The sequence below is a fragment of the Varanus komodoensis genome, unplaced genomic scaffold (assembly GCF_004798865.1).
Source record: "Varanus komodoensis strain SLA01 unplaced genomic scaffold, ASM479886v1 scaffold2, whole genome shotgun sequence".
Lineage (NCBI taxonomy): Eukaryota > Metazoa > Chordata > Lepidosauria > Squamata > Varanidae > Varanus > Varanus komodoensis.
In genome coordinates, this window is record NW_025335568.1 from 20,486,226 (window position 1) to 20,499,393 (window position 13,168).

The 13,168-nt window shown below is 42.7% G+C and overlaps 1 protein-coding gene across 1 annotated transcript in view; it reads right to left on the reverse strand.

The window, feature by feature from the left end:
• The window catches only part of CENPE (centromere protein E), a 50,312-nt gene extending 37,863 nt beyond the window's left edge, over window positions 1–12,449 (reverse strand). Inside the window, 14 exon segments of the mRNA XM_044428500.1 lie at window positions 276–411; window positions 933–1,079; window positions 2,094–2,234; window positions 3,528–3,657; window positions 3,750–3,837; window positions 5,133–5,184; window positions 5,838–5,909; window positions 6,541–6,608; window positions 6,734–6,815; window positions 7,658–7,780; window positions 8,241–8,359; window positions 9,222–9,311; window positions 11,037–11,131; window positions 12,394–12,449. Coding sequence (XP_044284435.1) covers window positions 276–411; window positions 933–1,079; window positions 2,094–2,234; window positions 3,528–3,657; window positions 3,750–3,837; window positions 5,133–5,184; window positions 5,838–5,909; window positions 6,541–6,608; window positions 6,734–6,815; window positions 7,658–7,780; window positions 8,241–8,359; window positions 9,222–9,311; window positions 11,037–11,131; window positions 12,394–12,449 — 1,399 coding nt within the window.
• Window positions 12,450–13,168: the final 719 nt, after the last annotated feature.

A 13,168-nucleotide genomic window follows, 5' to 3' on the forward strand; every position in this document is an offset into this window, starting at 1 on the left:
CTTTAGCATGATAAATGTGCAAAATGTGCTCTCCCCTATTGTTTCTCTGTTGTTCCCCTATGGTTCGCTGTCATTCAAGCATAAGTGTAAAAGAGTATAAAAATCAAATGTCTCTCCTCTGCCTGCTACCACACTCTCACGAGTGCATGGTCCCTGCTGGCAGGTAAAATAAATCCCTCTCGATAATTCCAACCAGTCTCTGGTCTCGTCTGTAAAATCGCGCCATACAACAACTTGCCCATTCCATCAGGATATTGTTTTAAAATGTAACTCACATTCTTCCATCTCTGTTAACGACCACAAAGAGGCTTTAAAATGTTTGGCTCTACCAGAAAAGTCATCCAGGAAACTCATTGACCCATCCTGGCTTTTTGCCCCTGGAGCCCAGGTAACTCTCCTCTTCCTTCTAGCCTGAAATGAAAATATGGACAAACAAAGTCAACGCATGTCAGAGAACTGAAGGGAGCAAGATAATTTTATATCTAGTTCAACTCAGGGGGATATTTGCAGGTGATCTGAAATGTTTTCACTGGAGAAAATATAATTTCTAACCAAAGCTAGGTTTAACTATTCTACTCTACAGTTTGTCATCAAGTTCTCATTGTTATTTCACTAGATCAGAGATTCTCAAAGTAGGCAGTATTGTCCCTCTGAGGGTGGTGAACATATCCAGGGGGGCAGTGGTTGGTTGTTTTAAATTTGCAGTAGAGCAATTGGCCTAATACAAAGAAAGAGGTATGAGGGCACTGGGGTTGTTGCTCAAGAGGAAAGGGGACAGCAACCCAAAGAATTTTGGGGATGACTGAACTAGCCTATGCAGTCCTCAAAGAACTAATTTAAAGAATAAAATACAAAATGTTGCTCACTCAGAACACAGATACAATAGATGTGGTAAAATGAGTTTTTAAAACATTTTACATTTTGCAACATACGTTTAGCTCTTGTTCTCGTGAGAAGGAAGAGGCTGTCACAAGCATCTCAGTTAGCGCTCTTATCCTTTCCTGCTGCTGCTTTTGAAGGGAGTTCTTTTCTTCCAGGAGCTGTGCTAGCTGATCCTTTGTATGAGAGTGTGATGAAACCTAAACATGAACACATCTGTGTCAGTGGCCGAAGTCCACACTTTCATGGGGTTGCATTCAATGGTGCCATTCTCGCTGCGGAAATCAACTGCTGATGAAGGAGGCATCCCTTTCTTGGAGCATCCCTCCTCCCCAAATCTGTTCTGAAGGTTTGGAGGACACTCTAGAACAGCCTTTCCCAACTTGGTGGTCTTCAGAGGCATTTGAACCACAACTCCGAGAATTCCCATATAGCAGGACCACTGACTGGGAATTCTGGGTATTGCAGTCCAAATGTGCCTGGAAGGCACAAGATTGGGAAAGACTGCTCTAGAACATCAATTTTTGTTGAATTAAGCATTGTCTAAGATCTAAAGCTGCAGGGGTCTTATCCAACTTCCTGGCAATGCCAGGTACCAACCTTGGGGCCTTCTGAGGGCAGAGTAGGTATGCTACAAATCTGAGAAAACTTTGGATTTGTAGCTGTCCCATTCTTCCTACAAAGAGGAAAACTACATCAGCTCTATAGCGGGAGTAGCTGGGTCTTCTCTCATTGGAAGCAATGGGAGGAAAACTTTTTTTTAAGCCAGCCACTGCTGACAAAACAATAAAAAAAAATAAAGAATTTGGTGTTGTGGATCTTTTGACATGGGTTCACCCTCCCCATGCCTCAGAACTTTGCCTGGCTTCTTGGTCAATTCTTTAGATTCAGATTTGAACACACACCTGTGTAGATAGGGGGGTTTATAAAGGAGATTCAGCCAGTTTCAATTATAATGGGGACCACACTACAAGGATCAATCATGGCTAGCTTTTCTGGTCTAGGCAAGAAGAGGGAAGAATGTAAAAGACCAACAGATTTGGAAGGTTTTCCACATTCTTCAGTCCATCTAGTAGTACACTAATGGTGCCAGCCAAGCAAAAAAGAATGTGTTAGTTTCAGAGTGTTTAGGACAGGAATTCCTGAATTCACACAATTTGAAGGAGCATCTCATTCCTCACATGCTTGGAAAAATTCTTGTAAACAAAATTGACTTGTAACTAGAGGAGACTTACTTCTTCCAGGCGCCGTTTCAAGTCCTCTATTTCTGTACGGTACCTCTTCAGGAGGGCCTCATCATCAAGAACTTCATTTACTTTAGGAGTATTTTTCATTTTCTTAGCTGTACTGGCAAACTAGACCAAAGTGGAGTCAATAATAGCAAGTCTTTACATTAGCAGAAGCTGGAATTAAATCAGCCTGTATTAAATCTCTTCTTCTACTCCCCACAAGGTAAGAAATAAGATGAACGTGTTTCTGGAACTGTCAGTGGTACTCACAACAAATGTTGCAGTCCTCACTTGCAAGCAAGAAGACTGACCTAGTTCACATTTTCTGCCAGCCAGTCAGGCCTGCCATGCTGTCTTCCAGTATACTATAAGCTCGAAGGAGCTCAAGTATTCTTCCCCATCCATCTCCCATTTTGAACATGCTCAGTCCTCACTTCTATTTTTCTCCTTTAAAATTCATTCTCTCCCCCTTGGCTGAAAATTGTACAGGCAGAAAGATTCCATCCACCTGTATAGTTTCCAGTCCCAAAAGAATTTTAACCCTTTCTAAATCCCACTTTAAAAATCGAGTAGCCAACTTGATATCCGTCAAAGTAGCTATTATTGTAAACAGAAAGCCTCCTATTTCACATATTCCTGAGATATGCATCTGAAGGCATCCTTGGTACATGTGACCTCATTCCAAAAAATCTGAAGTACCTGCTGCAAAGGGAAAGTCCAAGGTTGCACTCTACCTTCTTAGCTCTCAATGTTCCCAAAACGTAAGAATCTCAGGAGCAAGTGCAAAAGCAACAGGACCCTGAAGACATGAGCTTCCCACAAAAACAAAGATTTGTTACAGGTGGGGTGTTTGGGCTGACACCCCATTTTTGCAAAAACGGATCACTAGAAGCTGTCAAATGGTTCCAGAGGGGAAATTAACTTGCCTACAACCTCAGAAAAGGTACCATTTGCAAATTGCCAGCAGGAATTCCCCCTGCACTGTAGCCATTTTTCCTGTGGTCTTCCTGGGATACCCTTCGAACAGCCCAGAGAGGGAGGGAGGTCAAAACCAATGGTGAGCTTGATCATTTGTCAGGCTTATCATGATCTGTTCACAAGTTACCAAACCCTACTTATTGCCAGGGTGGGTTAGCATGATGTGTGAATGCACTCAATGGCTTGTAAGCCCTCACCTGACAAAATTACTCAGGCTAGACTGCTCCAAATGACAGAAGATCAGGTAAGAAAAAGATAAGCCAGTACGAGAACCTTAAGTAGACCACATTCTTACCATTTTCTAGGCAGCAGAATAAACTGTATTGCCTCTATGTAATCACATTCAGTCCCCCAAAAACTCATGTTATCACTTGGTATGGTTGATGCTATTCACACAAAGAAGCTTTTGCTGGGGAAAAAGGATGATCATTCTGGTTTTACCTGAAGAGTACTAAGAGTTTCTTCTAGGGACACTGGAGTAACTGTGCAGATGATAACTGTCTTCGCATTTCCACCCAGTGAATTCTGCAGAATTCGTGTTAGCTTGCTGTCTCTGTAGCTAATGTAGCCTCTGGTAAAGAAGAATGATGGAGAAGGAGAAATATAACCTTATTTACTAATATGAGCAGAACTGGTCCAAGAGCCAATCTGTCATGTCCTTACCCAGTCTGATCATCGCATAGTTTCTTGATAACCTGGCCCAAGATAAAAAGACTGCGGTTTATATTGCATCCTTCTTTAAGCCGAATCCCTAGGGATGAAAAAAAAAAAACCATTTTATGTAGCATTTAGCTCCTGTCAAACTCATTTTTTCCACTTTGCTAGAGTCCAGCAACATAAGGTCAGCTTTAACTTAAGGCACATAGGAAACCACTCTATGTCAGAGCCAGCCCACTGGTGTGTCTATGCTCAGTAGTACAGAGACGGACACGGGTAGCAGCTCTCCAGGTTTTCAGGCAGGATTTCCTAGTTCTATTTGAAAATGCCAGGGATTGAATCTAGTACCCACCCAACAATCATGCTGGATCCCAGCCAAAGGCCTGTGCAGTCCAGCCTTTTGTTCCTTGTGGCCAGCCAGCTACTTTTGGGAAGAACATGTACGCCATTCCCGTCCACTTGTGCTTTCCTGTATGCTACATAAGCATACTGGCTCCTGTCCTAGGAGCTACAGGGATATTCCATACTACTGCAGCTGGACCATGTTCTCTCTTTCTCTCTCTGTACTAATAGCCATTAAGACATCCTCCAGGAATTTTTCCAGCCCCTTTGAAAGCCATCCAAGTTCCAGTGCTAGTTTTCAATATTTCAGTGGCATGATGGATCAGGACATTTACACTAAAAAAAAGTGACTTTCAGTCAGGAGGAACATAATCTAGATTAAAGGTAGGCAAACATCAGAATCCTTGGATCTACTATTTACTAACCAAACCATGTGCACAGAATGGTCAGTAGAGACATGCCTACACTTAGAATGAAGGATTAAGGGGGCTCTGAGAACAGTCAATTGTACCAGCAGAACTGAGCTTAGTCTTTTTACACAAAATCCATTCTTGATTCCACCACCCAGCATTACTGCCTTCCACAGCCTAGTTTAGGATCCTCCCAAAGCATTTTCTTGTTCTGTGAGCCAGAAAACTCTTGACTAATTTGCTGCAAATCAGGCAGGGATCTACCAGGACATCCCAATCTACCTTCTGCCCATGCCCCTCTAGAATGGCCTATTATTCATTGGCCACAAAGTTAGGCCCCGTACATGCATACTCCCAACCCAGAGAAGGTACATTCGGCGAGACTATTCTCACCTGACTGCCCCCCAGTTCAAATCAGGAACCTCCCTCAAAGGAACTTGGGACAGCAAAATCAACTTTACCATGCTCAGTCCTCCTCCCATTGTGAAAACAGTGGGACAATCCCATCCATATGATCCTGAGCACTTTTGAGGAATAACTCAGTATGAGAAGAATCATCCAATTATGATCCAGGAAATAAAGAATGGGATACAACAGACTTCCAGGGAGATTTCTGACAGCAGCAGCACCAACATACCTTCAGCACCTGTTTGGCTAGCTCTTTCACTTCCCGCCAGATCTACTAAGTTCTGAAAATTTGAGAGAAACTTTGTTAGGTCCCAATCATTCAACCTCTTGTCCAACCTCCTAATGATTTGCAGGCAATGTTCATCCTCATGTGAACAAAGGCATCCAAAAAATGGAGAAACAGAGTGCTTCTTGATTGCTAGAGACTATGGGTAAGGGAGTCCTTGGCCAGGAGTTTAAACTGCAGGACTGAGAACAAGCTCAATCAGGATGCACATAAACGAAGGATCAGGAGGAACTTAGTTTGGTCATCAATTTTTGGCAGACTGTCCTAATTTATACTTCCTAGGCTAATTATTTGGATCAGTATAGACAAGCCTTTGGACTGTGTACTTCTCTGAATTTTGCAAAGCATTTCTCCACCCAAAAACTGCATCCAAATTGGCATGTATTAGGGACAGTGGAGGGGGGGAAATGGCACTCATTAGGGAGAATTGCAGATGGCAATGCAAGCGTGTGGTTTTTTTTTTAAAGTAACAGATAAGGAAATTGTACAGAACCAGTTTATGACTGAAAACCTGCAAAACTGGCATGGATTCTAAAAGGAGCAATTCTTTCATCTGTAACATGTACTGCTCTGTGGTACTTATAATATTAAACCAATGCCCTTCCAACCCCTACTTACAACCCAGGTGCCATTTCTCAAAGAACTCACCAAGTGAGAGACCATTACAGCTCCTTCATAGCTTGAGCTGGAAGTATCTGTCTTTTCTTTGCTTTCAATGATCTTCAAAAGAGCAAATAAAGGGATGAGCTAGTTCGATCACCACTGTCACTGATCAGACTGGCAGCAAGGCCAACCATTATGCCAGAGTTTGGGGAAGGAGGATCCGTCTACTACAGCATAAATGAGCATGTGTTCAGGAAGCCTGTGGCATGCTCTGCCTTCTCTAAGCCCCTTAACCTGCGTAAGCAGCAACCAGTTATATTTTGCCATAAAAGACCATTTGTTTGCTTATTTTAATTTATTTGCCTCCTGCCTTTCTATTCAAAGAAGAATTCCCAGGCAGATCACATCTATCAAAACAGATTAAAACCAAGAAAGAGATTAATGCAAGGGTTTGCGCCTAACCTTGTGCTAAGCTACTCCTCAAAGACCAAGGGTGAAGGTTGGGTTCTCCTTTCATCTCTTCTCTGTAAGACTCTTTGCTTTGGCCTAAAAGAGTTACTAAAAACTAACTGGACCTAATCTGTATGCCCCCAGCCTGGGTTCAGCCACCTGGTACAAGAACACAACAGAACTCGGTGAACCACCATTTCGTATTTGGTATATGTACAGATTCAGATTCTAGCACATTAGTGTTAAAGGATGCTTAGCCATGCAGTAAACAAACCCCATGAAATTCATGATTATTTACCATTCTGAAAATTGTATGAGAACGGCTGCTTCTTTCATTCATTTTTGTCTCACCATAGTGCCTATTTTCTGTATAGAAAAAAAATGCACAGTTGAATTGATTCTTCTTATTTCCCACCAGATGTTCTCCTAGAACCTTAACATCCTTAAGAAGCTGTGCATGTGTTATGCCACACCAGGAATATGGGCCTTACTTTCGCCTTTCTGTAGCCAGCTCAAAACCTGCTCAGGAGAAGTCACCACTTCTTCACTTAAGTCTTCAACGTAAATTGTCCTCTACAAAAAATGTAAGAGACTTATTTCATATTGAAGTTTGATTCTGAGCATGATGTCTTACCAGTAAGTAATTAAAAGTTAAACTAAATTGTCTAAGAGGGTTGGACTAAGGTTATCAATGTGCCCTCAATGAACAAAACCCCCGAGGTTAAAGGTTTCTGACCATCCAATCTTCATAGCATCATCCTCCAAGCATTGCTTTTCAGAACTCAAAACTGCACGTCAGAGGGAAAGAAGGCAGAAGCCTCAAGATGTATCTTGCACCTTGGCCTCTTCACTCTCCTTTCTCATCAAAAATAACTTCTCCACCCTTTCTGAGGTCACTTCAGGGAACAGCCAACAGCTTTTTTCATGCCGCCTATTTTCTTCCCAAAAAGGCACAGAAGGGGGTTGAATTTCCAACTCCCCCTTCTGAGGTTGGAATGCTGCCTCTGACCTTGGAGGCGGAAATCCCCAGTATCCTATAAGCCATCAGACAGTATCTAGGGGCCACAGGACTGCTTCCTAAGGAACCTTAATTTAAGGATATGCTCATGTGAAGGGACTTCTATCCCCAGTCTTCTGCCCTTCCAAAATCTGTTCCAGGGTTCTCCAATAATTTAGCCCCAACTGAGGACAGGTGTGTGGAATTGCCTCCTCCTGTTCTGCTGGCAGAACGAGTTCTGTCAACAGAAGGCCTTCAGTGGATTCCAGCCCAAAGAACCACCATGTCCGTTTTAAAACAAGGAGATTTTACCAATACAAAAGCATGACTATGTCAAAAATTCAGCATTTTTACCCTTCAATTTCCAGGACTGCTGTTTCGCACTACTAAGGAGCTTTACTAGACTCATATTACTTACATTGATGTCTTCGCGAACAACCAGTGGCTTCTTTTTCCTAATGTTACTGCACAGTAGGTCTTGTATACTCTCATTGTGAATCTCCATATATGATATCCGGAGCAGAAATTCCCTGTCTGGAATCTAAAAATCAAACAGCGTGAATGCATTAGTATTACTGAAGAGAGATAAATGATTTTAAGATGGCATCATTACATACCCTGCCTTATGGTTAACATCAGCCTTTCTCCAATAGCGATGCGCCAGTTGGTGGTACGACAGTTCCTATCATCCCAGTCCAACATGCCTGATAGTAATGGTGAGAGATTTAAAGCAACCTCTGGGGACCCAAGGTTGGGATACATTGGTTCCATTGGTATACATTCCAGGCACCATACAAGATGGTGCCAGTCTCTACTGGCCCACAAAAGTGAGAGAAGCAAAACAAAAGCCAGGACTTCCTAATCTTACATTCTAGGAGAAAAGGTAGCTAGAACCTCTTAAGTGAAACCAGGAAGTTCTACAGCAGATGCAAAGCTAGTCTTACTTAGCAAACTAGTATTGCAAAGCTATCTGAAAGAGAGCATTCATTAGACTGACTTACTTTGCAGATGGTATTGAATACATCATTGATTGCCATTGGTAATATACCAGGACAATCTTGTGTACCTAACATAGTGTACGTTTTGCCGGATGCGGTCTGCCCGTAAGCGAAAATCGTACCTGAGGAGGAAGAAAGCACAGTGGTTCATTCTGAACAATTCATACATACTAACTGATATTAGCTCATTATGATAGTTAGGGTAGGCCTTCTTGTCCATTCCACATCCTACCAAATCCCTCCCAGCTAGTAGCACCCCAACAATAGGCTCTCTGGGAGGACTGCACCTTCTCCTTGGACCAACCTTCCACCTGCAATATATCAGGCACCAGTGCTCATGCACTTGCAATCATTAATGAAACATTGTTTATCCTGTCTTTCCCCCACCATTAACTTGTTACACTATTGTTACTAACATTATGATTAATTTCACTTCAATCAATTTGTTACAGTCATAGCCAACACAATGTCCTTCATCTCTATACCCCTCAGTAGCTGAAATGCTGAGCATTCACACGTTCTCACAAGCTACAAAACACAGATATAGTAAGAGAGCACAAAATACAGATACCATAAAAATACAGCATCAGATTTCAATATTCAAAATCAAAACCATTTAAACAGCTTAAACAGTTTTGGTAAAAAATGAAACTTGCTAAACCAACTGACATGTCATCTGATATTTCATTAAATGCCTGGAATAGAGGGCCATCTTAACTTGGCACTGAAAATATGTCAGTATTGCCACCAGATGGGTCTCAGTGGAGAGTTTATTCCATAATCTAGGGGCTAATGCTAAGACCACCCTCTCCCATGTTGCAACCCTCCCTTACAGCAGCATTCAGAAGAAGGCATCAGATCCTGATCTTAATGTTTAGGTACATTCAAAATCAGGATGGGATATGTTAACCACTTCAGGGTCATTTTTTTAGATGGGAAGTGGCTTATAGATGTTTAAATGAATGAAACTGATATTTACTGTACCATTGTATCCCTGAACAGCAGACTTTATAATTGGAGCAGCCACACCCTTGTAGACCTCTGCAGTGCTATCCTTGGAATGAAACACTTGATCTTCAAGAGAATGGGGAAAAGTTTAGCTCACAGAAACTGAGTTTTTCTTTCAAGATTTGTCATTATCCATTTGAAACTAAGAGGGATGAGCCCAGCAAAATCAGTCCCTTTGATTTTATACTATTAAAAAGAGGTTAGTTCACATTTTCACACAAAAAGACTTAATCTCACAACCAATATGAATTCCTGACCACTGAATATCTTGCAGCTAACTGGAGCTTACATCAAAGATGGAATAAGCCAGACTTCCCCAACCTGGTATCCTTGAGATAGGCTTCTGGATGACAATTCCTAGTATCCCAAAGTTAGCTACCAGGTGGGGGGAAAGCTTGCTAAAAAAGCAAGAAGTGGAGATGTTAGTCACACTTTTAACCACATCCACTCAGAGTGAATTGCAGCTTGCACGTGTGAAGCTGCCATTTATGGAGGCAGGTTATTGTCCCTCTAGTCCAGTCATCTTTGATAAGCAGCTATTCTCCAAAGGAATCCGAGTCCAAGGTCTTGACCAGAATGGCCCCTGGAAGCTGTTCATCTGAATACCGCAAGGAACACACTGCACCTCTCAAAATGCAGAGCACATGGACAGCCACTGAGCCATGGCTTCTTCTGTTCTACAAATCAGGCTATATCACCCAAACTACCTTTGGTATGAGCTGTACCCCAGTAGTTGCAAGATGAGGGGTCCAATTTGTATGCATGACATCACCAGAGGGAGCAAGAAAAAGGTACAGAAACACTTTTGCAGACAAACTTTATAAACTCATCCCTTCTGTTATAAAGTTCAGTTTGAAAGGATGTGCAAAGGTGACTGTTGGTCACTCCCTAGCAGCAGAAAAGCAAGAACTCACTTCATAGTGTTTGGACACCAAACTGGCCTATCATATGCTCTTTGGCAACTGAGAAGTAGCCTAGTCATGTGCTCACTTTCTATCTATCTCTGAAGTAAAGTAAAGCAAGCTTATCTTTAGTTTAAGTTATAATTGATTTTCTTTTTCTACTAAAAGTAATCCAATTCAAGTAAGAAAATGATCTTATTGTGCCTACATGTGGCCTAAGGGGCCACAGGATCATTTTGAGTCCCAGCTCCAAGGTCAGAGGCAGCATGCTGACCTGGGAATTGGAATTCTTGACCCACTTCTCTGCACAAGCAGCGCAGAAAGAACAGCGCCAGCTGCTCCGCAGGGACAGGAGACCAACCACAGAAAGCAGTTAAAGGGGGCAATTGATGAGAGAAGGACACTGGAGCCATGAGTATATGAGGTATCCTAAAACTGCTCCAGCCTCTGTGATGTCAAATGCCATTGCAACGTGGCCAAACATGGGAATCTGCCAACAATACAGGGCAGAAGGAGCAGGGAGGTGAAGACAAGCTCTGCTTCTCCTCCTGCTCTGTACTGGATGAGCATGAGTCTCCAAGTTTAGAGGTTTGCACTCATCTCCACAGGACTGCACCCTAAACCACAGAAAAAAATCACAGTAAATACAACCAAAATGAAAAGCAGCAGAAAAGAATGCCATAACAGAGTTCACATCTTTAAAAGCCAGCTTATAACAAGTTTGGAGAGAGAGAGAACACGAGAGAACACAAACACTGGATTTTCTGCATGTGAAGTACAAGCTCTATCACTGGTTAAAAACTTTTCAATCCTTCCTTCCCTTATCCCTGAATACCCATGTGGAATCCTCTCAGTATATGTAGCATCTCAGTATGCATCAAGAACTTACCAAAGGTGAAGGACTTGGTTCCATCTATTTGCGATACAGTACAGTCTTCACTTTTCCATGAAACCTGCACCTTCTCTTCAAGCTCTTCATTTTCTCTTAAGGAACAAAACATGGTGTCCTGATCATTCAACCAGTTCAGCAACAGAGAAATGTATTGTGTGAAATGGACAATTTTGCCACCAGAGATTGCTTCTGTGATGCTGCCACTGCCTTTTGAGGCAACCCGATTATGCACATGTTGACCTGATCTGCATAATGCTGATCTTGTCCCATTATTCCTCTAACCCTGGATTCTCCCAGTGGTCCATCAGATATCCACTGGAAGCCCACAGGTGACTCATGACAACAACACTACCCTACATCTTATGTTTCCCAGTGAATAAATAGCATAGAGAAATCTACTGCCAATTTACCCCACATCCCTTTTAAAGCCCTTCAAACTGATGGCCATAATTATATCTTCTGGAAGTGAATTCCATAGATTAATTATGTGTTGAATGAAGAAGTCCTTCCCTTCCTCTGTCTTGACTCTCCCACCATTCAGTTTCATGGAGTGACCCCAGATTCTAGCATTCTGAGAAAAGAAAAATGTCTCCATCTCCACTTCCAGCACACCATGCTTAATTCTATGCATCTCCATCATGTTTCCCCTAACTTGCTTTCTTTTAAAGTTAAATAGTTCTAGACTTAGCAACCATTCCTTACAGGTGAACAGCTCCAGTCCCTTAATAATATGAGTCGCCCTTTTCTCATTCCCGTGTACTGTAAAATCTAACTACGCCATCTCCATCAATAGCTTACTTTAACTAGAAATGCACAATGGGAAGATACAAATAAAAGCAATAGGATTAAAAATACGATACAAACGGACACAATAGGATTTTGCCTCTCTGTAAAAATGCAGTTAGATCTAAAGCTCAGGTCCACAGAAAGGGAAAAAAAGCAGCAAGAGCAATTTACAGGCTTTAAAATCTGTGTGTGTCGTTAAAGGACTGTCTCATGAGGACACCCCATGGTAGCACGGTAAAAAGAGGTGCACAGGCAGGAGAGAGGCAGAAAGATCCAAGCGGGGTGGGGCAGCAAAAACGGTCCAAGACCCGGCTCTTGCAGGAGGCTCAGATGCAATACGGGCCCTCGGTGACTCTAGACCTCCATTTCATTCAGTACCGCTGGACAACATTTCTGGGGCTTCCCAGGAATTAAGGGCTCATTACCAGGGAGTGAGTATCGCGGGGCACAAAGCGGCTGACTTCTGAGTGATCATTCACCAGATTTGGATCTCCTCCGTAGGAAAGAGGAGGAAAGAATTAAAAAAAAGCACACAGCTAGCACCTCTTTCCCGCGACCTGCAGGTTACCTTTTAATTAGCGGGCGCACCCTCACACAGACGGTGACACCTCCTTCTTCCACCATGTCGACCCTCATTCTAAACCCTCCCCAGTTTTTTCTTTTTTTCTTTTTTTTTTCCACCTTGCTTCAGTTGCAGAGTTTAAATTTCCATCGAGGTCTCTTCCCATTGGTCGACTGGTGACGTCATCACGCCTCCCCGCCCACCTAAAGGCCATACTATCTTTTCTTGCGGGGGGTGATGCAGTCGTAGGGGCATCAAGCTAAGCCTTAAAATAGGGACATAAAAGAGCTTACAACGTTGCTTATTTTTAAAGAAGCGTATCGGCTCTAATTGCATCATCTTTGGCAAACGCGTGCGAGGCGAGTAACAGAAAAAAGTTACGTCTCACCCACCTCTCCCCTGCCCTCTCCCGACTACACATGCTTTCTGCTTATTGGCTTTTTTCAAGGGCCGCGGTGGTTGACAGGATTTGAAAAGGGGGAAGTTTCCTCGGTTGTCAATTCCTAGAGGGCGGGGCTGGACAAGCAGGGACGCGGTGATTGGCTAAACTGGGTCCGCACCCGCTATGGCAGTGGGCTCGATGCTTAAACGTTTACTTTTTAATGCTGCAGGGCAAGAGGATCTTGGTTGCATCGAGATCACTTGAAACTATAGACTTTTTAAAAGTGTAGAATGAGCCTTCTATAGTTTGAGAAAGAACTCTTTTAGTGGATAAAAGCAGTTCCGGATTAAAGCAACTGGAGGCTCTGGTCTAGGAGACCTTGGGAGAACCAAAACCTCA